The 25,372-nt window shown below is 34.3% G+C and overlaps 1 protein-coding gene across 1 annotated transcript in view; it reads left to right on the top strand.

The window, feature by feature from the left end:
• The window catches only part of ADAM2 (ADAM metallopeptidase domain 2), a 146,439-nt gene that overhangs the window by 56,328 nt on the left and 64,739 nt on the right, over nt 1-25,372 (top strand). The window contains exon 11 of the mRNA XM_040453573.1: nt 11,173-11,309. Within this exon, the coding sequence (XP_040309507.1) occupies nt 11,173-11,309 (137 nt within the window). The remainder of the gene's footprint in view (nt 1-11,172; nt 11,310-25,372) is intronic.

The following is a 25,372-nucleotide window of genomic DNA, read 5'->3' as shown; positions in this document are numbered from 1 at the left end:
GGGCAGAGAGAGAGGAAGACACAGAATCGGAAACAGGTTCCAGGTTCTGAGCCATCAGCCCAGAGCCTGACGCGGGGCTCGAACTCACGGACCGCGAGATCGTGACCTGGCTGAAGTCGGACGCTTAACCGACTGCGCCACCCAGGCGCCCCTCCCAGTTTTATTTCTAATTTTCATAGCTTTTCAAAATGTATTTTAATTTATATCTCATCTTTAATTTTTAAAAGAGAAATTAATCCCATTTAAATTTATTTGAAGTTTTTTTTCTGTGCCAGTTTAGTAGCACAAATTTTTTACTAGTTATTGACACACTCATGTAGATATTTTTCTTACTTTTTTGAAATGTTGTGTTTCTTATATAAAATTAAATTTTCCTGTGTAATATTATAGAGATGTCAATGAAATCCTAATCAAAATCTCAGCAGGCTTTATTTTTTTTTCGTAAAAATTGACAACCTGATGCAAAAGTTTTGTATACAAATATATTTTAAAAAGATAAAAAATAAGTTTTGAAATTGAGGAAAAGCAGAAGATAAAAATTTCTGAAAACTACAGTAATTAAGATATTGAAGTGTAAATAAATGGATCAATGTAACAAAATAGGGAATCTAAAAATAGACCCAGGCATATGTATAATCAAATGATTTTTGACAAGTTGTCAAGGCAATTTCAGTCATACAATAAAAAAAAAAGAGTAATAAAATTAAAATCACATCTTCATAAGAAAATTTAAATCAAAAGCATTGTTGGGGCACCTGGGTGCCTCAGTCAGATAAGTGTCTGACTCTTGATTTTGTCTCAGGTCGTGGTCTCCTGGTTGATGGGATCCAGTCCTGTGTCAGGCTCTGTCCTGACATCATGGAGTTTCTTGGAATTCTCTCTTTCCCTCTATCTCTCTCTGTCCCTGTTCCTTCCTCCACTTCAAAATAAATAAACAAACATCTAAAAATCAATTAATCAATCAATCAAAAGCATTGTTTAAGAGAACATGATGGGAAATTGATGATATTTAAAGATATTACTAAGGTAATTAATGCTAAAGGAAAGGGGGAGTAATGTCAGAGTAGTTAAGGGAAATTAGTACCTAATGAACCTTGCAGAAAATAAAGCTGAAGATCAGTGAACTAATTATCCAATCTAAAATATGTGAAAAGATAGAAACAAAATAACATTAAAACATATGGAAGCCAGGAAATAGTGAACATAAAAGCAGAAATCTATGCAAGACAGACTATATATAGGTAGGATAGAAATATTTCAAAAAAACATAAGGCTTTAAAAAACTAAAAACAGTTACATTTCTGGCAAAACTATTTTTTATAAAATAGAGTAGAAATTCATTAATAAAATTATAAAAATAAAGAGGAAATACTACAGATGTAGATAACATTAAGAAGATAATAGAAAGAGTTATGACAAACAAAATTTAAAATGTAGACAAATACTACATTGTTAATGGAAGTCCATAATTTACTAAAAGTTGCACAAGAAGAATTAGAAATTCAGAAAAACACCAAATTATTAAAGGAATTAATTTATTATTTAAAAAATCACATAAGGAAAATAAACAATGCTTTTAGGCATTCTATGCAATTTTAAGGGAACTGATTATTTCAGTCTTATATGTTTATAGAAAATAGACAAAAGAGAAAATACTCTACAGACTTGGAAATCAGAATTACCATAATACCAAAAGAAGATGGAACACAAAAGGAAATTAGAGAATAATTTATCCACAAACATAGAAGAGAAGCAAAACCATAAATCAAAAATCCTAACCAACTGAACCTAGCAGTTTATAAAGATAATAGACCATGCCCAAGGTGATTTTGTCCAAAGAATGAAGGATCATTTAATCTTAGAAAATCTATTTACATCATTTAAATGAAGGTACTGTCATAATATTATTTCAGTTAATGGCATTTACTAGTAAGAACACAGATGAGGATAATATAGTAAAAATTGATGGGATGTAGAGTGGGCTATTTTAGCTAAGGTGATCAATCAGAGAAAAACTTTGAGGAGAAAATATTTGAGAGGAAGCATGGATGATGAGGCAAAGGCAGTTATGGCAAGGTCTAACAGAGCCCACCAGAAAGATCATTAAATTCAAAGGCTTTCAAATGGAAATGAATATCATGAATAAGATGGCCATAAAAATAGTAATTTTATTGAAGTCAGAAAGCTTCTAGTTATATAGGGTCTTACAGATCTTGGTAAATGATTTTGGACTTCATTCTCTTTTCAATGAAAAAGTACTGGAAGTTTTTAAGCCCACCAGAAGTATTTTTCTTATGGGAGACTAATTGTTGAGCAATAAGGATCCAAAACAAGGAGACCAGATAAAGACAGTTGCAGGTGAATGATATAAACTGGTGTTTTATACTTGGATGTGTGAGTAGATTTTGTCCATTATATATTATGAAAATAGAACAAAAGGACATACCAACTTATTGAATACATAGTACGTATGATAGAAGTATAAATGATTATTCCTCAGATTTGTCTTAAAAAACTAGGCAGAAGAACAGGGACTAAGAAGCATAGGTGAGGTAGAAGTGTAGAAGAGTATTACTTTGAACCTGAACTTGTAAAGTTAGAATGATGATTAATTTTATATGTAAGGTTGGAAAGTTTTGATGAAATTAATATTTAAATTGGTAAAATTTGAGTAAAACACATTGTCCTCCATAACATGAGGGGGCCTCATCCAATCAATTGAAGGCCTGAATAGAACAAAAAGATCGTCCTTCTCAAGCAAGAAGGAATTCTTTAGCAGACTGCCTTCAGATTTCATCTGCACGATGGTGTTCAGCCTGCTGGCCCTCAAGCTGGAACTGCATCATTGGCTCTCCTGGGTCCTCAGGCTGCTGACCCACTCTGCAGGTTTTGGACTCACCAGCTTCCATAATTGCGTGAGCCAATTTCTTATAATACATCTCTTTCTCTCTGACTTTCTCTCTGTCTCTCTCTCTCTGTTATTGGTACTATTTCTCTGGAGAGCCCAAATTAATTCAATGGCTCCTACATAAACATAAAATATATATATACTTAAACATTAAAAGATACATGCATCATAGAGATGATGATAGATGATTGATAGATAGATGATAGATAGATATAATATAGCTTTGTGGGACTGATTTCCTAAATTCACACCCTTCTGTTATCTCCCTGGTACATTTCACTTACTTGTGGCTGCTCTTTTTAGTTCAAGCAGTGGAGGCCAAGGCAGTGGAGAACAGAGTATGAGAAAATAAAACTACCTTATTTGGTTTCAAACTCTTGAACCCACAGCTTCACCAGAGGAAGGGAAAAGTGCTACTCTTTCAGAATTTTGTCTTTGTAATTTCCCCCTTTTGGCCACTTTGGTGCTGCTACAGTCACTGAAGAATCATCTGATGGATGGGGAATGAAAGAACAGAAGGAATAGGAAAAAGAAACAGGACATTTTCACTTTTCCCTGAGATTTAAGAGTTTCCTTTCCCACTCTTCAATTCAGAACTACAGATTTCTCCTGGTTCTCTGTCTGCACTACAGTGCTCACTTCCAAATTCAGACTATTTTGCTTTTAGGCCAGGAGAGACCAACTAACTGGTACTTTGGGTGTTTGTTCTTCCCTTTTGAATGCTGATACTTTCAGGCTTGTCAAATACTTTCTCTCTATTCTGTCCAGGTTGAATAGTTGAGTTCAAGTGGGAGAGATAGACTGACATTTGTTTACTCCATCTTTCTGGTAATGGAATCTGTACATTGAAATTTAAACAATGAAAATTTATACAATGTAAATACTAAACAAAAACAATTTATCTTGGGTATATTAATAGCAAATAAAGTAGATGTCTTAATCAGGTTGGGCTGCCATAGCTAAATAACCTAGATTAAACAACATTTATTTTCTTATAATTCTAGAGGCTGGAAGTCTGAGATGAGAGTGCCAGCATAGTCAGATTCTGGTGAGAGCTCTCTTTCTTGCTTTCAGGCATCCACCTTCTCTTGTGTCCTCACTTGGTGGGGAGGAGTAGGGAAAGAAATAGAAAGAGATCTTTTTTAAGGCCACAGTTTTATCAGATGCCCATATTTAACCTTAATTATTTCCTGAATACCCTGTCTTCAAATACAATCATATTGGTCACACTGGAGGCTAGGGCTTCAACATAGGATTTTGCAGCAGACACAATTCAATCCATAGCAGTAGACTTTAAAACAGTATGTGTTATGAGCAATAAAGAGGAATATTAAATGATGATCATAGGAATTGAAAGAGCAATTATAATGTTGTATGCACCTAATTACGTTGCTTCAATATATATAAAGCAAATGTGACAGAATAAAATAAAAAAAGACATCCATAATAGTACTTGAGAATGAAGAAAAATCTAACTCAGCAGTGCCCTTTTTCCATTTTGCTGAAATGTATTTAAAGGTTGTATACCAAAGAGCAGCAGAATATTATTTATAACTCCATCAAAGTATATTTAATACAAAAATTTATACATGTTTAATGTATACACTTTGATGAGTTTAACATATGCATAAATATATACCATCACCACAAACAAGGGAATAAACATACCCATCACCTACAAAAGATTTCTTCTGTTCCCTTACTTTTTATTATTTACCAAAGTAAATAATATAGTGATAAATAAAGTAGTATCAATATAAGATGATTGAAATCTTACAGAGAATATTTTCTTTCTTTTTCTGAGATAATTGTCTTTATTTTTTAAATACAATTTGTTGTCAAATGACTAACATACAGTGTGTGCAGTGTGTTCTTGGTTTTGGGGTAGATTCCCGTGATTCATTGCTTATGTACAATACTCAGTTCTCATCCCAACAAGTGCCCTCCTCAATGACCATCACCCATTTTCCCCTCTCCCCCACAACCCCCACCAACCCTCAGTTTGTTCTCTGCATTTAAGAGTCTCTTATGGTTTGCCTCCCTCCCTCTCTGTTTGTAACTATTTTCTTCCCCTTCCCTTATCCCATGGATTTCTCAAGTTCCACATATGAAGGAAAAAATATATCTCTTTCTCTTCCTGACCTATTTCACTTAGCATCATACCCTCCAGTTCCATCCACGTTGCTGAAATGGCAGGATTTCATTCTTTCTCATTGCCAAGTAGTATTCCATTGTATACATAAACCACATCTTCTTTATTATTCATAAGGTGATGGACATTTAGGCTCTTCCCATAATTTGGCTATTGTTGAAAGCGCCACTATATACATTGGGGAACATGTGTCCCTATGAGTCAGCACTCCTGTATCCTTTGGATAAATTCCTAGTAGTGGTATTTCTGGGTTGTAAAGTAGTTCTATTTTTAATTTTTTGAGGAACCTCCATACTGTTTTCCAGAGCGGCTGCATCTGTTTGCATTCCCACCAACAGTGAAAGAGGGTTCCTCTTTCTCCACATCTGCACCAGCACCTGTAGTTTCCTGAGTTGTTCATTTTAACCACTCTGCCTGGTGTGAGGTGGTATCTCAGTGTGGTTTTGATTTATATTTCTCTGATGATGAGTGACACTGAGCATCTTTTCATGTGTCTGTTGGCCATCTGGATGTCTTCTTTGGAAAAGTGTCTATTTATGTCTTCTGCCCATTTCTTCACTGAATTATTTGTGTTTTGGGTGTTGAGTTTGGTAAGTTCTTTATAGATTTTGGATATTAACCCTTTATCTGATATGTCATTTACAAAAATCTCTTCCCATTCTGTCAGTTGTCTTTTAGTTTTGTTGATTGTATCCTTTGCAGTGCAGAAGATTTTTATCATAATGAGATCCCAATAGTTCATTTTACTTTTAATTCCCTTGCCTTTGGAGTCTTGTTGAGCAAGAAATTGCTGCAGCTGAGGTCAAACAGATTGTTGCCTGTTTTCTCCTCTAGGGTTTTGATAGTTTCCTGTCTCACACTTAGGTCTCTCAACCATTTTGAGTTTATTTTTGTGTATGGTGTAAGAAAGTGATCTAGTTTCATTATTCTGCATGTTGCTCTCTATAGACAATATTTTATGACCATTGTGGATTTAAATTAGAACTAAATAATAGAAAAGTCACTTAAAAATCTCTAAACATTTGTAAATAAAACATAAGAAATCAGAACTCATTTTGAACTAAATGATACTAAAAATACAGCATACCTAAATTCCTGTGATGCCAGAAAAAAACAGAACTGAGAACTCTGTAGCTTTAATCATACAAATTAAAATAATTTAAATATAGATAATCTAAGTCTATTTCAAAAAACATGTAGTTGCAAGTTAAAGTAAAAGACCCTAAAACCAAGGAAGTAAAAAAAATAAAATAATATTTCTACCAGTGAAAAATACAAAACATGTATATCATGGGGAAAATCACCAAAACACAAAGTCATCTGTTTGAGATGATAAATAAAATTTGTAAGTCCTAAACAAAACTGTATCCTACCTCAATAAAGAGCGAGTAAGTTATCAAAACATTTGTTGAGAAAAAGGGACACCATAACCACAGATCCTACACATATTAAAAACAAACAAAGCATATCCTCAACTAATGTATGGCAGTAAATTTAGATGAAATTGATAAATGTCATGAATAATAAAATCTATCACATGAATAGGAAAGAAAACCTGGATAGCCATTGACCTATTGGAATAATTGAATCTTTTAAAAATATTTATTTATTTTTGAGAGAGAGAGAGATCTTGTGTATGCACTCGTGCAAGCAGGAGAAGGGTAGAGAAAGAGGCAGAGGATCCAAAGCAGTGTGGTGCTCCAACTCCCCAACTGTGAGATCATGACCTACACGGAAGTTGGACGCTTAACCCCTGAGCCATCCAGGTCCCCTTGGAGTAATTGAATCTTAATACTAAAAAGTCAGCCAACACCAGAAACTCCAGGATCACATTGTCTCCTTGAGGATGTGATGTCTCCAAAGGTTTTAGTACCAATGTACAACAAATTCTTGTAGAGAATATAAAAGGAAGGGCTGTTTCTTAGCTTGTTGTAAGAATTGACATTTATGCCAACGCTGTTAACAAAGAGAATTCTGCAATGTATCAGAAGAATAACACAACATGAGTCAAGTAGGAATTATTCTAGGAATGCAAGTTAATTTTACATTTGAAAATCAATCATAATCTGCCATTCTAAAAGAAATAATAGATGCAGAGAAAACATTTGGTAAAGTTCGAACTCATTTGTGACAAAAAAAGAGATAAAACTTTCAGCACACTAGATAGAAAAAAGAACACCTTCAAGAAAGTTTTGTCCACTCTAAGGTCTTGAAGCTAATAATTTATATTTTCTAATTAAAACATGTTGTTAATTTTCAACTATAGATCCATATAAACAACATTAAAATAATTTGGTGTGAGTTAGGTGTCAGGATTATTTATTCACAGTAAATAAGCAATCACTTCCTGGCACTTATTAAACAGGTTATTTTTCTTACGGAATTAGAGTGGTACCTTTGTTATAAAAATCAGATCATCATATTCCTAGTCTCTTTCTGGATTTTTAAAAATGATCATTTGTCTATTTTTCCACCAATACCATATTGTCTTAATAACTATAGTTTTATAACATATAATCAGCAATGGTTGTATGAACCCTACAACTCCTTCTTCAGACTAATTTAGGTATCTTAAGTTCTCTGCATTTCTGTTTTAAAATCAGCTTGTCAATTTCAACAAAAAATTCTTGGATTTCTATTAGTTTTTGATTTAAATCCCTAGGTTAATTTGAGGGAAATTGACATTTTAACAATACTGAGTCATCTTATCCGTGAAATGGATAGACATGTGTGGTAATGTGAGCAATAAAAAGAACTACTGTTGTACTCCATATTGATGGATCTCAAAAACTAGGTTGAGCAAAAGAAACCCAAAACAAAAGAACATTTATTTCATGATGCCATTTTTGTGAAGCTAAAGTATAGCTAAAGGTAAGCCAAAGTATTAAAAGTCAGAATAGAAGTTACATTTGGTAGGGAGGTAATGCCTGGAAGGTTGCTGGGGAAAACTTCCTGAGTAATAAAAACATTCTGTACCTTGTACAGGATAATAATTATGCAGGTATGTGACACATGCAAACTTCATAAATATGCATACATATGCATATGCGCATATAATATGTATAAAAACTATATATGAATGTGTATATATATATATATCCAAATAAATATTCTAATTTTTTTATCACATTTATTTATTTTTGAGAGACAGAGAGAGACAGAGCACAAATGGGGGAGGGACAAAGAGACAAGACACAGAATGTGAAGCAGGCTCCAGGCCTCGAGCTGTCAGCACAGAGCCCAATGTGTGGCTTGAACTCACCAACTGTGAAATCATCACCTGAGCTGAAGTCAGACACGCTCAACCGACTGAGCCACCCAGGCGCCCCAATAAATATTCTGTATATACATATGTGTATATGTACATATAACTTCATCAAGGCACCTAAGATTTGTACACTCAGTATGAAACCATTACACAAAATAAAATGTTATTAATTTTGAAAAGGCAATAACCAAAAGAGATTAAAAATATTTTAGTTTCAAGTATTAAAAATAAAAATGATCAGATTGTTTTCTCTTTTATGTTTCAAACCCATATGTGCCAGAATATCTAACCCTAAAAAGTACAAAGTACAGAATATCATGCCAAAAATTAATGTATGAGCATTAATATGAAGCATCAAAATGTTCTCCAAGTGAAATTGATATGAATTTAAGGGATTCATTATTTAGGATGAAATAAAATTTTACTAATCTTATATAATAAACCTGAAATCATATGTACTTAACTAAATACTTATAAAATATACAAAGCAAACACTGAAAGAGCTATTAGCTCAAATACATTGTATTTGAATAAGTAATTTTTCAGAGCAAAATTTAGAAGATTTGAACAATATTAGTAAGCTTTATCTAAAAGACACATATATAGAATCTTGATTCCTAAAGTTAGAAACTAAAAGATTTTACAAAAGCATAAGTAGCAGGCACATTTATAGAAAGTAATCACATATTTCGCAATAAAGAAAGTCTCAATATCTACTTACCTGCAAATTGTTTCAGTCTAGTGATTGGCACATGAGAAGCCTTAATAAATGTCAGCTACTGTTAATATTATTTTACAATTGCCCTAAGCAGGTATTATTTGCAAAAAGAAACTTGTCTGCTTAGTTGTAATTTTTTTCCTAAAATATTTTTTAAGACTCCAATGTTCAATGTAATTTTCCTTCTATTACTTTATTTTCAAAACAGAAGTAATCATAACAATATTCTGTAGGAAAGTCTCACACTCCCATCCATACATTTTTCAAATTTTTCAGACTGGTCTGTTATGGACTAAATTGTGACCCCCTAAAATTCATATGTTGGAGCCCTAACCCCATGTGACTATATCGGGAGAGCTAACCTTTATGGAGATAATTTAAGATTAAAGGAGATCATAAGTGTGAATCCCTAATTAGATAGTGTTCTTATAAAAAGAGGAAGTGACACCAGAGATGCCGATCTCTGTACATACGCAGAGGAAAAGACATGCAAAAAGGCAGCCATGGAAGAAACCTCACCAGAAACTAACCCTGCTGGTATTTTGATCTTGGACTTCTAATCTTCAGACCTACGAGAAAATAAATTTGTTATTAAGTCACCTACATCTGTGGTATTTTGTAATAGTCAGCCTGAGCTGACTACTTGAAGTCCAATGTGAGACTGTCATAACAGGAGTGTAAAGAAAGGTCATCTCAAAAACTAAACCATGTATCTGATCCTATCACACAATGAAAGGAAAGGTTAAAATATATGCAGACAGAGGTGGGGAAAATACATGTATTAAAAAGAGAATAGAATAACAGTTGCATGGGGAGGGGAGAAGAGACTGCTTTCACACACATGACTAAAGTGAAATTTGTGGAAATCATTTTTTTCATCTTACCGAGCTATGAAAGATAACAGGGAACAGGACAGATACAGAATAAGAAACGGTTGTAAAGATACATTGATTGAATAATTGCTAGACCCTTTTCTACAATATCCCCAAAACAAGAAAAACAAGAAAATCTTATAAAACAAGAAAATTTACAGTAATAATATAATGTACTGTTATTTTTTATAAATCTTATTATTTAAATTCTTGACATTTAGCAAAATCCTTCCATTTCTTCTCCATTATCTCTCCCCCTCCCTTTTTCTCTCTGAACATGGGTGGCACATTCATCTGTGGTAATTTGTTAAAAGGAACATCTCTCAATGTGTATACAAGGGGTAGGAACTTAGGGCTAGTAACACGAAAATTTAACTGTCACCCAGACTTGAAGGAAAGGGCAATGCCATTTTACTAGGGTCACAGACAGAAGGTAGATGTCTCCACTGAAGGATCCAGACAGTTATAGGCACCCTGGCAATGATGGTAATAAATACCTTGCTCTTTTCTCAGCCTGTTCCCCTCTTTAGAACAAATCAAGGTAAAAGAAACCCTTTAGCATAATTCATTGGTATCACCTCCTGGGCTAGAGAGCAAGGTGGAACATGCTGGAAAGTTGATTTAGAGAGACAAACAGAAGATACCAAAATCTACTCCTAGAAACCAATCTTGAAGTATATTCAACAAAATGCTGTTAGATATATCTGAAAGGATAGTGTGATTTTTGGATTTTTCTCAAGCTTCATACATTTCAGTACGGTCAAAATATACTATAATAAGCATTTACATTTGCAAAAACAAAAATAATAAAGATATTTTAGTTTTGAAAATAAAGTTTAAACACTTGGTAAGTCAGCATTATTATTATCAGTCATTATTTACCCTAATTTAATGGATTAATTTATGATTTTTTAAATGTATGAAAGATTCACCTAAAATATCATCCCCAAATAATTAAAATATAAGTGAACATAACCGCTTAATAATTTGACACTGTATGTTTGTATCTAAAGATCTTATTTTGTGAATATAAATATGACTATAAATATTGTTATTATAATTAATAAGTTACTGAGGCAATATTTTTCTTATATTAATAATGGTACCTGTAACACATTACCAACATAGATGGCACATCTGTGGTTATCATATTAGATGATGCTATTCAGTTTTATTGACTATTTTTAATAATTACATTGTTTCCTAGGTAAATGGATTATCTTCTGAAACGTACATGTATGTTCTTTTTTCCAGCATCCCAGAACCATAAGTCTGGAATCATTTGCAGTTATTATAGCTCAATTACTGAGCTTTAGTATGGGAATAGCTTATGATGACATTAACAAATGCCACTGCTCAGGAGCTGTCTGCATAATGAACCCAGAATCAATGTAAGATGCTTTACTTTTACATGCTTTACATACATAGTTTATATAAAAATAAGTCTGGTGTACTTAGTTAAAGAAAGTCTAGGCTGCTAAAATAATTCATAATGGTCAAATATAAGCTGTGTCCAATGATTCCCAAGTCAAAATATGCATTCCAATGCCCACACTGCATATCTACCTCACTGTCACTTGTATCCTGATATGACAATTGCTTTGTCATGTGCTCTAACTCTAGATTTATCGCTATGCCATTTGCGCAATTTTATAATCTAATGCATAGTTTGGTGAGCCAAATATAGGCTTGAGATCACTGTACAAGAAGGATTTATTAGTTTGGACTTATCTGCATGTGTCCCTTTCATTCTGCCCTCACTTAGCCTGAACTCTTGGCATCTCCTGATTTCAAAGATGCTGTTAATCAGCTTTTTCCTTTTCACTAGAGAAGGCCTTTTTGCAGTATGCTTCCAAGCCTCAAAGGCATAGTGAATTTGCTGTTATCATCATTATTCTTAGAGTACAATGGTGAGATTTTATAGAATTAGGGCCATGTAGGTGATTTAGGGAAACCATCATCCAGTCAGTGACTAGAGCCAGCCTCTTATCTTTCTGAAGGACAATTCTCATAACCATTTTCTCCTTCTCATATGTCTTAGAAAATCAAGCCCCATTGCTGACAGCGGCAAAATTGATAACATCACAATCTCTCCATTCCCTAACTTCTGCTTCCACAATCATTTCCTAGGAAATGATTACTCAAATTTTTATCTCAGGCTCTGATTTGGCAGGCACTCATGAAAACAGTTGTCCCAGAAGGGGCTATAGAAGAGCATTATCAACAATAGTCAAATTATGTGAAGAGTCCAAATATCTATTGACTAATGAATGGATAAAGAATATGTGGTATATATACACAGTGATACACACACACACACACACACACACACACACACAAACACACAATGGAATGTAATTCAGCAAACAAAAAGAATAAAATCTTGCCATTTGCAACTATGTGTATGGAGCTAGAATGTATTATGCCACATGAAATAAATCAGTCAGAGAAAGACAAATACCATATGATTTCACTCATATGTGGAATTTAATAAACAAAACAGATGGCCATAGGGGAAAAAATAGAGACAAACCATAAAACAGACTCTTAACTATAGAGAACAAACTGAGGTTTGCTGGAGGAGTGGTGAGTGGGGGAGGGGGGTGGATAAAATGGTGATGGGTGTTATGGAGGGCACTTGTGAGCACTGGATATTATATGTACGTGATGAATCACTAAATTCTAACATGATGAATCACTAAATTCTAACCCTGAAAACAATATTACATTATATGCTAAGTAACTAGAATTTGAATAAAAATTTGTAACAAAAAATAAGAAGGGACTATAGAAAACAAGGCTTTTTGAAATGATTGTGAACCTGGAACAATCCATGATTTGATGACAACAAGGATACCTTTAACGGGTATAGAGAGGTATAACAGTTATGCAGAGAGAGGGCACTGCAGATCCATGCTGTGATGCAACATGTTTGTTCTTTTGCACTTAAGATCATTAAGACACAATAAAAAATAAAGATATTCGTGATAGATTAGATTAGTTCCATGTGGAATTTCAGATAAGTATCATAGAAGATATGTAGTGCTATCCCCTAGAGTTCTTTGCAGCAGAACCCTTGTGGAGTTGAGCATGCATACAGAAACCAGTAAGTGAGTATGTTACTAAAATTGATTATATCACAATAATTTGGGTATTTGCAGGTCTATATAATTAAATAGTGGGCCTATTAATCTGTCTAATGACCAAAATAGCATATCTGGTAGCTAACTAAAAATATCCAGACAGTGTAAGTAAATAATATGAGTAGAAATCCCAGAGCTCCATGTCACCTATATCTATTGCACCAATATTTCTCAATCATTTCACATCAATGGCACATGGGGGTTCCCTAAAACTGTCTGTAAACAAAGAAAAACCTGTCTTATTTCAATTCAAGAACAGGGCCTTTCAATATGTTAGGTGGAATCCTTTTTTGGAAAAAAAAATCACTATGCATACTATTCTCCAATTAGATTAAGACCCTCAGAGTGAGCATATTTGCATAAAATACATTTAGCTTTCTATTTTGTATTAGAGACGTGCCACAGGTTGGGATCTACATGGCCTCAGCAATGGCAAATAGTATTTGGTCAAGGATATGGATACCACAAGCTTGGACATTAAGAGACAAGAAAGTGTGGGGAAGAGGAAAGCAAGTAAGCACAAAGCATGCAGATCTTTATATCTATCTTAGGTTCAAGTCCCACAAGAAGCACTCAATGACCAAGTCAACACTTTAAAATTCGTGAATGCCAATCAGCTTCTTCCCTAGGCAAAAGAGGCCCTAAAATAAAGGTAATCACCTCTTTAGTGGGGCAGCCTTCAAGCACTTCATTGGAACACCAGCTCCCTGACCCTCTAAGGACAAACACATTAAATCTTCTGTACACTTCTTTGTGGTCCCAGCAGATTGGAGACACAATTCCTATCTCAATACAACAGACTTATGTTGATTTTTCCTCATTCTCTTTCTCTTGATTCCTACTCCTTTAATCCTGTTTCCTAGTGTCATGTCTCAAATTTCCTGCAATCAAGTTCATGCCTTTTTGTTTTTGTTTTTCTGGTTCATCTTAAAGACAGATGATATTGTATGTACTTCATATTGATAATGCTGACAATGCCCATTAAATATTTATCTTTGATTGCATTATGGTTTTTAAAATAATGATATATTGCTTGTGATACCAGCTGCAATGATTATTATGATTTACAATGGTGAGGAAATGATAGGAACGACTAGAAGATCTGAACTATTAATAGCTCCTTGGAGCCTCCACCTCCTCCTAAATATTGTTAAAGCATTTTTTGTTCAATTTTGAAAGTAGTTTATTTTGTTGAGATGCCTGAATTATTCTCATCAAGGGTAGAATTCTTCAAAATGCAGCGTTTCTTCCATTTTTTTTCTGCAGGGAAATTATTAGGTGTAAATAGTTTGGTATTTACTATTCTTTCTAATTGCACCTCTTTATATGACTATAAAATTTCCAATTTTTTTGTGACAAGTATATAGAAATTTTATTGATTACATTGAATTTGTTTACTAAAGTTTTGCTAAATTAATTTATTAGTTCTGGGATTTTAATTTAGCTTTATTAGAATTTTATACATGTATAATCATATATTATATATACGATTTTACATTTTTTAAAATATTTATATTTTTTTCAATTCCTATTTTTTGCCTTAAAACAGTGATAAGGACCTCTAATACAATGTAACATAGAAATGGAACATGTGGCTATTTTTGTCGTGCTTCTAATTTAAGGGCAAAATCTTTCATCTTTCACCGTTAAATAGGTTAGCTGAAAGTTTTTCATAGAGGCTTTTAATCAGACTGAGGAAGTTGGTTTTTTAGCCTTTGTTTGACAGAGTTCCAATCATGAATAGATTTCATTATATATTAAGATGTTTATGTGTTATTGTTGATTTTACTTTTTTCAGTTGATACGTTTCAGTTGATACATTTTATTGATCTTCAATTGTTGCAATAACTTGTCTTCCTAGGATGAACCACATTTCTATACGATGCATAATCCCTTTTATGCATTTGTCCTACTTGTTGCTGGATTTGTCTCCTAACACATGTCACTATATTTATGAAGAATATTGGGCTTTAGGTTGTTTTCTCTTGTAATTATTTTGACTTGTTTCATTATCAGGGTAACATTAGACTCATAAAATTTCCTAAAAGTAATTTGGCAAAATTGATATTAATTCTTCACAAGTTATCTGATAGAAATTCACCAGTGAAGCCATATGGAATTAGAATTCTCTTTTTGGAAAGCTATTTAATAATTAATTTTTAAGAGATGAGGATCTTTATATTCAGATTTTAAAAAATATTTCCTTGAAATTAATCATAAGTTTCTATAATCATTTGTTTTTAAAAAGTTAATTTATTTTTAAATGCAGTATAGCTAACATACAGTATTCTATTAGTATCAAGTTTACAATTTAGTGATTCATCAATTCTGTATAACACTCAGTGCTCATCATGAAAGAACACTCTTTAATCCCCATCACCTATTTCACTGACCCCTCCACCCAACCCACTTCCCCTCTGTAACCATCAGTTTATTCTCGATAGTTAAGAGTTTGTTTTTTGGTTTGTCTCTCTTTTTTTTCCCTTTGCTCATTTGTTTGTTTCTGAAATTTTACATCTGAGTGAAATCATATGGCATTTGTCCTTCTCTGACTTATTTCAGTTAGGATAATATACTCTAGCTCCATCTATGCCATTGCAAATGGCAAGATTTCACTCTTTTCTATGGCCAAATAATATTCCATTGTATAACTATACCACATCTTCTTTGTCCATTCATCAATTAAGGGGAACTTGGTCTGCTTCCATTATTTGGATATTGCTGCTGTAAATTTAGGGGTGCATTGTCTCTTTGAATTAGTGTTTTTGTATTTTGGGGAGTAAATAGTAGTGCAATTACTGGATTATAGGGTAGCTCTAGTTTAAACTTCCTGAGGAATCTCTATACTGTTTTCCTCAGCGGCTGCACCAGTTTGTATTCCCACTAAAACTGCAAGAGTTCCTTTTTCTCCATATTGTCACCAACACTTATTGTGTCTTGTGTTTTTGATTTTAGCCATTCTGACAGGTGTGAGATGATACTTTGCTGTGGCTTTGATTTTCATTTTCCTGATAATAAGTGATGTATCTTTTCATGTATCTGTTGGTCATCTGGATATCTTTGTCAGAGATATGGCTGTCCATGTCTTCTGCTGATTTTTAACTGGGTTATTTGTTTTATGGGTGTTGAATATTTTAAGTTCCTTATATATTACAGATACTAACCCTTTTATTGTATATGTCATTTGCAAATATCCTCTCCCATTCTGTAGGTTGCCTTTTAATTTTGTTGATTGTTTCCTTTGCACGATCATTTTATTTTGAAATAGTCCCAATAGTTTATTTTTGCTTTTATTTCATTTGTCTCAGAGACATATCTAGAAAAATGTTGCTATGGCTGATATCAGAGACATTTCTGCCTTTGTTGTTTTCTAGAATTGTTATAGTTTCAGGTATCACATTGAAATCCTGAATCCATTTTGAGTTTATTTTTGTGTATGGTGTGAGAAAATGGTCTGAGTTCATTCTTTGACATGTTGCTGTCCAGTTTTCCCAGCACCATTTGTTGAAGAGACTGTCTTTTTCCCATTGGATATTCTTCTCTCCTTTGTAAAAGATTAATTGACCATACAATTGTGGGTTTATTTCTGGTTTTCCGTTCTGTTCTATATTTCTATGAATCTATTTTTGTGCTAGTACCATACTGTTTTGATGATTACAGGTTGGTAATATAACTTGAAGTCTGCACTTGTGCTGCCTCCAGCTTTCCCTTTGTTTTTCAAACTTGCTTTGGCTATTCGGGGTCTTTTGTGGTTCCATAAAAATTTTAGGATTGTTTGTTCTAGTTCTGTGAAAAATGTTGGTATTTTGATAGAAATTGCATTAAATGTGTAGATTGCATTAGCTAGTCTAAACATTTTAACAAAATTTGTTTTTCTAATCCATGAGCATGGAATGTCTTTCTATTTCTTTGTGTCATCTTCACTTTCTTTCGTCAATGTTTTATAATTTTTAGAGTACACGTATTTTACCACTTTGGTTAGGTTTATTTCTAGGTATCCAATTATAAAGTGCAATTGGAATTGGGACTATTGCTTTTTTTTTCTTTTTTTAATATGAGCTTTATAATCAAATTGGTTTCCATACAACACCCAGTGCTCATCCCAAAAGGTGCCCTCCTCAATACTCATCACCCACCCACCCCTCCCTCCCACCCCCCATCAACCCTCAGTTTGTTCTCAGTTTTTAAGAGGCTCTTATTGTTTGGTTCCCTCCCTCTCTAACCTTTTTTTTTTTAATCTTCCCCTGCCCCATGGTCTTCTGTTAAGTTTCTCAGGATCCACATAAGAGTGAAAACATATGGTATCTGTCTTTCTCTGTATGGCTTATTTCACTTAGCATAAAACTCTCCAGTTCCATCCACGTTGCTACAAAAGGCCATATTTCATTCTTTCTCATTGCCACGTAGTATTCCATTGTGTATATAAACCACAATTTCTTTATCCATTCATCAGTTGATGGACATTTACGCTCTTTCCATAATTTGGCTATTGTTGAAAGTGCTGCTCTAAATACTGGGGTACAAGCACCCCTATGCATCAGCACTCCTGTATTCCTTGGGTAAATTCCTAACAGTGTTATTGCTGGGTCATAGGGTAGATCTATTTTTAATTTTTTGAGGAACCTCCACACTGTTTACCAGAGTGGCTGCACCAGTTTGCATTCCCACCAACAGTGCAAGAGGGTTCCCATTTTTCCACATCCTCTCCAGCATCGATAGTCTCCTGATTTGTTCATTTTAGCCACTCTGACAGGGATGAGGTGGTATCTGAGTGTGGTTTTGATTTGTATTTCCCTGATGAGGAGCGACGTTGAGCATCTTTTCATGTGCCTGTTGGCCATCCAGATGTCTTCTTTAGAGAAGTGTCTATTCATGTTTTCTGCCCATTTCTTCACTGGATTATTTGTTTTTCAGGTGTGGAGTTTAGTGAGTTCTTTATAGATTTTGGATACTAGCCCTTTGTTCGATACGTCATTTGCAAATATCTTTTCCCATTCCATTGGTTGACTTTTAGTTTTGTTGATTGTTTCCTTTGCAGTGCAAAAGCTTTTTATTTTCATGAGGTCCCAATAGTTCATTTTTGCTTTTACTTCCCTTGCCTTTGAGGATGTGTCAAGTAAGAAATTTCTGTGGCTGAGGACAGAGAGGTTTTTTCCTGCTTTCTCTCTAAGGTTTTGATGGTTTTCTGTCTCACATTCAGGTGCTTCATCCATTTTGAGTTTATTTTTGTGAATGGTGTAAGAAAGTGGTCTAGTTTTATTCTTCTGCATGTTGCTGTCTGGTTCTCCCAGCACCATTTGTTAAAGAGGCTGCCTTTTTCCATTGGATATTCTTTACTGCTTTGTCAAAGATTAATTGGGCATACTTTTGTGGGTCCAACTCTGGAGTCTCTATTCTATTCCATTGGTCTTTGTGTCTGTTTTTGTGCCATGGTACATATGGTACATATATGTCTTGATGATTACAACTTTGTACTAGAGGCTAAAGTCTGGGATTGTGATGCCTCCTGCTTTGGTCTTCTTTAATATTACTTAGGGTATTCGGGGTCTTTTGTGGTTCCATACAAATCTTAGGATTGCTCGTTCCAGCTTCAAGATGAATGCTGGTGCATTTTTGATTGGGATTACATTGAATGTGTAGATAGCTTTGGGTTGTATTGACATTTTAACAATATTTATTCTTCCAATCGATGAGCACAGAATGTTTTTCCATTTCTTTATATCTTCTTCAATTTCCTTCATAAGCTTTCTATAGTTTTCAGCATACAGATCTTTTACATCTTTGGTTAGGTTTATTCCTAGCTATTTTATGACTCTTGGTGCAATTGTGAATGGGATCAGTTTCTTTGTTTGTCCTTCTGTTGCTTCGTTATTAGTGTATAAGAATGCAACTGATTTCTGTACACTAATTTTGTATCCTGCGACTTTGCTGAATTCATGTATCAGTTCTAGTAGACTTTTGGTGGAGTCTTTAGGGTTTTCCATGTATACTATCATGTCATCTGCAAAAAGTGAAAGCTTAACTTCATCTTTGCCAATTTTGATGCCTTTGATTTCCTTTTGTTGTCTGATTGCTGATGCTAGAACTTCCAACACTATGTTAAACAGCAGTGAGTGTGGACATCCCTGTCATGTTCCCGATCTCAGGGAGAAAGCTCTCACTTTTTCCTCACTGAGGATGATGTTAGCTGTGGGCTTTTCATAAATGGCTTTTATGATGTTTAAGTATGTTCCTTCTATACCGACTTTCATGAGGGTTTTTGCTAAGAAAGGCTGCTGAATTTTGTCAAATGCTTTTTCTGCATAGATTGACAAGATCATATGGTTCTTTGCTTTCTTTTATTAATGTGATGTATCACATTGATTGATTTCCAAATGTTGAACCAGCCCTGCAGCCCAGGGATGAATCCCACTTGATCATGGTGAATAATTCTTTTTATGCTGTTTCATTTGATTTGCTAGTATCTTGTTGAGAATTTTTGCATCCATATTCATCAGGGATATTGGCCTGTAGTTTTCTTTTTTTACTGTGTCTATACCTGGTTTAGGAATCAAAGTAATGCTGGCTTCATAGAATGAGTCTGGAAGTTCTCCTTCCCTTTCTATTTTTTGGAAAGGCTTGAGGAGGATAAGTAATATCTCTGCTTTAAATGTCTGGTAGAATTCCCCTGGGAAGCCATCTGGTCCTGGACTCTTATTTGTTGGGAGATTTTTGATGACTGATTCAATTTTTTCGCTGGTTATGGTTCAGTTCAAGTTTTCTATTTCTTCTTGTTTGAGTTTTGGAAGTGTGTGGTGCTTAGGAATTGGTCCATTTCTTCCAGGTTGTCCAGTTTGTTGGCATATACTTTTTCATAGTATTCCTTGATAACTGCTTGTATTTCTGAGGGATTGGTTGTAATAATTCCATATTCATTCATGATTTTATCTATTTGGGTCATCTCCCTTTTCTTTTTGAGAAGGCTGGCTAGAGGTTTATCAATTTTGTTTATTTTTCAAAAAACCAACTCTTGGTTCCATTGATCTGCTCTACAGGTTTTTTTAGATTCTATATTGTTTATTTCTGCTCTGATCTTTATTATTTCTCCTCTTCTGCTGGGTTTCGGGTGCCTTTGGTGTTCTGCTTCTATTTTCTTTAGGTGTGCTGTTAGATTTTGTATTTGGGATTTTTCTTGTTTCTTGAGATAGGCCTGAATTGCAATGTATTTTCCTCTCAGGACTGCCTTCGCTGTGTCCCAAAGCGTTTGGATTGTTGTATTTTCATTTTCGTTTATTTCCATATGATTTTTAATTTCTTCTCTAAATTCCTGGTTGACCCATTCATTCTTTAAAAGGGTGTTCTTTAACCTCCATGCTTTTGGAGGTTTTCCAGACCTTTTCCTGTGGTTGATTTCAAGTTTCATAGCATTGTGGTCCGAAAGCATGCATGGTATGATTTCAATTCTTGTACACTGATGAAGGGCTGTTTTGTGACCCAGTATGTGATCTATCCTGGAGAATGTTCCATGTGCACTCGAGAAGAAAGTATATTCTGTTGCTTTGGGATGCAGAGTTCTAAATATATCTGTCAAGTCCATCTGATCCAATGTCTCATTCAGGGCCCTTGTTACTTTATTGACCGTGTGTCTAGATGATCTATCCATTTCTGTAAGTGGAGTGTTAAAGTCCCCTGCAATTTACTACATTCTTATCAATAAGGTTGCTTATGTTTGTGAGTAATTGTTTTATATATTTTGGGGCTCCTGTATTCGGCGCATAGACATTTATAATTGTTAGCTCTTCCTGGTGGATAGACCCTGTGATTATTATATAATGCCCTTCTTCATCTCTTGTTACAGCCTTTAATTTAAAGTCTAGTTTGTCTGATATAAGTATGGCAACTCCAGCTTTCTTTTGACTTCCAGTGGCATGATAAATAATTTTCCATCCCCTCACTCTCAATCTGAAGGTGTCCTCAGGTCTAAAATGAGTCTCTTGTAGACAGCAAATAGATGGGTCTTGTTTTTTTATCCCTTCTGATACCCTATGTCTTTCGGTTGGAGCATTTAGGGCATGTACATTCATATTATTTTTCAAAGATGTGGGTTTAGAGACATTGTGTTATCTATAGTTTTCATGCTTGTAGTGATGTCTCTGGTATTTTGTGGTCCTTGCAACATTTCACTCACAGAGTCCCCGTTAGGATCTCTTGTAGGGCTGGTTTAGTGGTGATGAATTCCTGCAGTTTTTGTTTGTTTGGGAAAACCTTTATCTCTCCTTCCTTCTGACAGACAGACTTGCTGAATAAAGGGTTCTTTGCTGCATATTTTTTCTGTTCATCACATTGAAGATTTCCTGCCATTCCTTTCTGGCCTGCTAAGTTTCAGTAGATCAGTCTGCCACTAGTCTTATGGATCTCCCTTTGTAGGTTAGAGCCTGTTTTTCCCTAGCTGCTTTCAGAATTTTCTTTTTATCCTTGTATTTTGCCAGGTTCACTATGATATGTCGTGCAGAAGATTGCTTCAAGTTGTTTGAAGGGAGTTCTCTGTGCCTCTTGGATTTCCATGCCTGTTTCCTTCCCCAGATCAGGGATGTTCTCAGCTATGATATGTTCAAGTACACCTTCAGCCCCTATCTCTCTCTCTTCTTCTGGATTTCCTATGATAGGGGTATTGTTCCATTTGATTGCATCACTAGTTCTCTAATTCTCCCCTCATACTCCTGGATTTTTTTATCTCTCTTTTTCTCAGCTTCCTTTTTCCATAATTTTATCTTCTAATTCACCTATTCTCTTCTCTGCCTCTTCAATCCGTGCTATGGCCCCCTCCATTTTATTTTGAACCTCATTTCTAGCATTTTTCAGCTCCTTATAACTATTTCTTAGCCCCTTGATATCTGTAGCAATAGATTCTCTACTTTCCTCTATGCTTTTTTCAAGCCCAGTGATTAATTTTATGACTATTATTCTAAATTCTTGTTCAGTTATATTGCTTAAATCATTTTTGATCAATTCATTAGCTGTCACTACTTCCTGGAGTTTCTTTTGAGGAGAGTTCTTCCATTTCGTCATTTCCAGTAGTCCCTGCAGTGGCTCCAAACTGCAGGGCACTTCCCCTGTGCTGTCCAGAGTAATTTGTGTTGGTGGGCGGGGCCACAGTCAGACCCCAGCCCACTGCTGGGGTCACAGTCAGATTGGTGTGTACCTTATCTTCCCTTCTCCCAGGAGCAGGACTCACTGTGGAGTAGTGTGGCCCCTGTCTGGGCTACTTGCACACTGCCAGGCTTGTGGTGCTGCTTCTATGGGATCTGGTGTATTAGCTGGGGTGGATCCGTAAAGTGTACAGGGGTGGAAGGCGTAGGCTTAGCTCGCTTTGCCATTGGTGGTCCCATGCAGGAGGGGACCTGCAGCCCCAGGAGTGAGGCCGACCCGGCAGAGGGATGGATCCACAGAAGCACAGTGTTGGGTGTATGGGGATTCATTTTCCTCTATGTGGATCCCCTGGTGGTTTCTTTTCTCAGAGCCTCTTTCCTGTGGGCAGCTCTCAACCACTATTTATGTCCTTCCTAACCTCTCTGGTGTGACTTATTCTCTATATTTATTTGTGGAGTTTATTCTGCCAGGCTTTGGATTGATCTCTGGTTTCTTAATGGGATGTGAGTGATATCTAGTTGTAAACATGGGATGGAGTGAGCTTAGGGTCCTCCTACTTTGCCATCTTCACAAACTTAAATTCCACTTATTTTTTTTAAGTCACTGGGATCTCTAGTGATATTACTTCTTTTATGTCTCATATAATTTGTTATTTTATTTTCTCTTTTTTTTCTCAATCTCTCTAACATGGGCTTTATCAAATTAATTGATTTTTAAGGCTATATTTTAATTTTATTGACTCTTTATCATCACTTGTCCAATTTCTTTTCTTAACTTTATGCATACTTTGGGGTAAACTAGATTTTTTTGTTTATTTTAATTTATTTTGAGAAAGACTGAGAGGGAGAGAATGTGAGCAGAGGAGGGGCAGAGAGAGAGGGACAGAGAGAATTCACAGGCTCTGTGATCATAGCAAAGTGAGGCTGAATCTCACGACCATGAGATCATGACCTGAACTGAAATCAAGAGTCGGTTGCTAAACTGACTGAGCCATCCAGGTGCCCCTCCCTTAGATTTTTAATGTGAAAGCTCAAATATTTTATTTTAAACATTTTTTCTTTTTGTGTAAGCCCTTTAAAGCTGTACATTTAAGTCTAACCACAGCTTCTATTGCATATCATACATGTTGATATTTTGTGTTTCTTTTTCATTTAGTTAAAATATTTTCATTTTCTTTGTAATTCCTTTTGTCTAGCAGATTGTTTTAGAAGTATTTCAGTTGATTTTCAAATATTCGTGGATCATCTAGATGCCTTTTTATTATTTATTTCTGATTTAATATTTATTGTTTTTGGATGTACATATTTTGAAATTTATTGAGACTTATTTAATGATAGTAATTATTTTTATCTTTTGTTTTCCATTTTTGCTTGATTATCTCTATGCTGTACAAACTTCACAGTAAGAGAATGTGTTGAAGTGTTGTATTTGTTTTTAGTTACTAATTGAAGTGCCTCTAATAATTTCCTCAATGTTATATTAGAAGACAGATTTTATTAACTTTGTTTCTAATGAGTGTTGCTTCTTCTAAAAAATGCAAATATTGAACACATGTTTTGCTTATGGATTAAGCAAAAGATGATCTATTCTAGTACCATCCACCTCAATGTAATGAGAACATTGCATCCTGCTGTCAATGCTTTGCAATATTGTGGTAAGAAAATGAATGTTTGAAATGTCATTAAAACAGCAATATCCTGATTGATATATGTATTATTGGGATGGAATCTGTTTTTAGATTTAAATGTAAGTTCAGAAACCCCGAAGTAATAACAGCTTAAATCAAGGATAAGTTATTTTTATTTTGGGAAATTAGAATTCTATTAATTGCATGACATTTCACAGTATAATTTTACATTGATTTCTACACAGTGACTTTCATATCCAGGATCATCTCATAGTTCATAATGGAAGCTTTGACTACAATAGTTAACCAAAATTATAGTCACCAATAGAATAAAAACCTGGCTGTCAACATTACTTTCTATAACTTAAATTTATGGTTTTGTTTTAGGCCAATTATCTGACCTTTATATAGATGTTATACTAACTTTACAAAAGGCTAAGAAATGTAGACACTACACAAGGAAGCCTTGTATTTGACTGAAAACCAGAAGCTCAATTATCAAGGAAAAATGAGAGAATGGAGAATGAGAACATCCAGCAAGTGTTTGCTAAGACTCAAGCTTCAAATTAATTGTCTAGTTGGATATAATTATGACTGATATTTTCTTTCTAATGTCAACACTAATTTATACCCAGAAGTGTATCTCTTATAAATGAGTTCACACATAGTAAACACATCTTACATTGTCTAGTTTTTAGTAATGTTCTATCCTTTATCCTTTTGGTTTTTGGTATTTAGATAGAAATCGTCAGAATTTTTGGCAATGTAATAATAAATCAACTATTTGTGGTTATTCTAATGGTAGAGTATGTTCAATAGGGTGTGACCTCCAAAAAATTTAAAAACCCTATTTTTTGCATGATCCTCATGTAAATAATATTTCCCTGTGATAGTCCAAAGGACTAGGGTTTGAGTCTATTGTTGTAAAATCCAATAAGTTCATATTAGCTATATCTGTCATCAAATTATAAATCTTTATGAATATAACTTTTTCATGTATTAATATTATTCAGAATAATAAAAGTCATAGTGCAACATCAACAAAAGAATGTACTATTTACAACAGATAGTTTATTCCATGGACTCATTTATTTAAATATATATATATATATATACATATATATATATATATGCTATATATGTGCTAGAGAACAAAATAGTTGGAATGCCTTTTCTCTGGAGCTAAAAAACTAGTAGGGGAAGACAATGAGTAAATAATTAAATAAATAATAGTTTGGTTGTTGATAAATATTAAAGAATAATAAGTGTCACTAAAAGAATAAAGATGTAAGGGGGTGGTATTTTAGATGTGGATTTAGAAATGTTATCTCTGAGTAAAAAGTTGGTATTGGACTCTTGAGTTTAGGTGATATATTAGGGCTATAGGCACCAATATCTGAGCTGTCAGGTATAGGTGTTATTCAAAATACGTACTTCAGATTACCTATGAATAAATATAGACAAAGAAGTGAAAAGCCCAATCTCTTTTGTTAATACAGGATATTATAATATTTAGGGACCATGAAAGGAAAAGGAAGCAACAAATGAAACAGAG

Source organism: Herpailurus yagouaroundi, unplaced genomic scaffold (genome assembly GCF_014898765.1).
Source record: "Herpailurus yagouaroundi ecotype Mexico unplaced genomic scaffold, PumYag 28, whole genome shotgun sequence".
NCBI classification, from domain to species: Eukaryota; Metazoa; Chordata; class Mammalia; order Carnivora; family Felidae; genus Herpailurus; species Herpailurus yagouaroundi.
The sequence above is the reverse complement of the archived record's forward strand: the minus strand, read 5'-3'. Positions and strand labels throughout refer to the sequence as shown.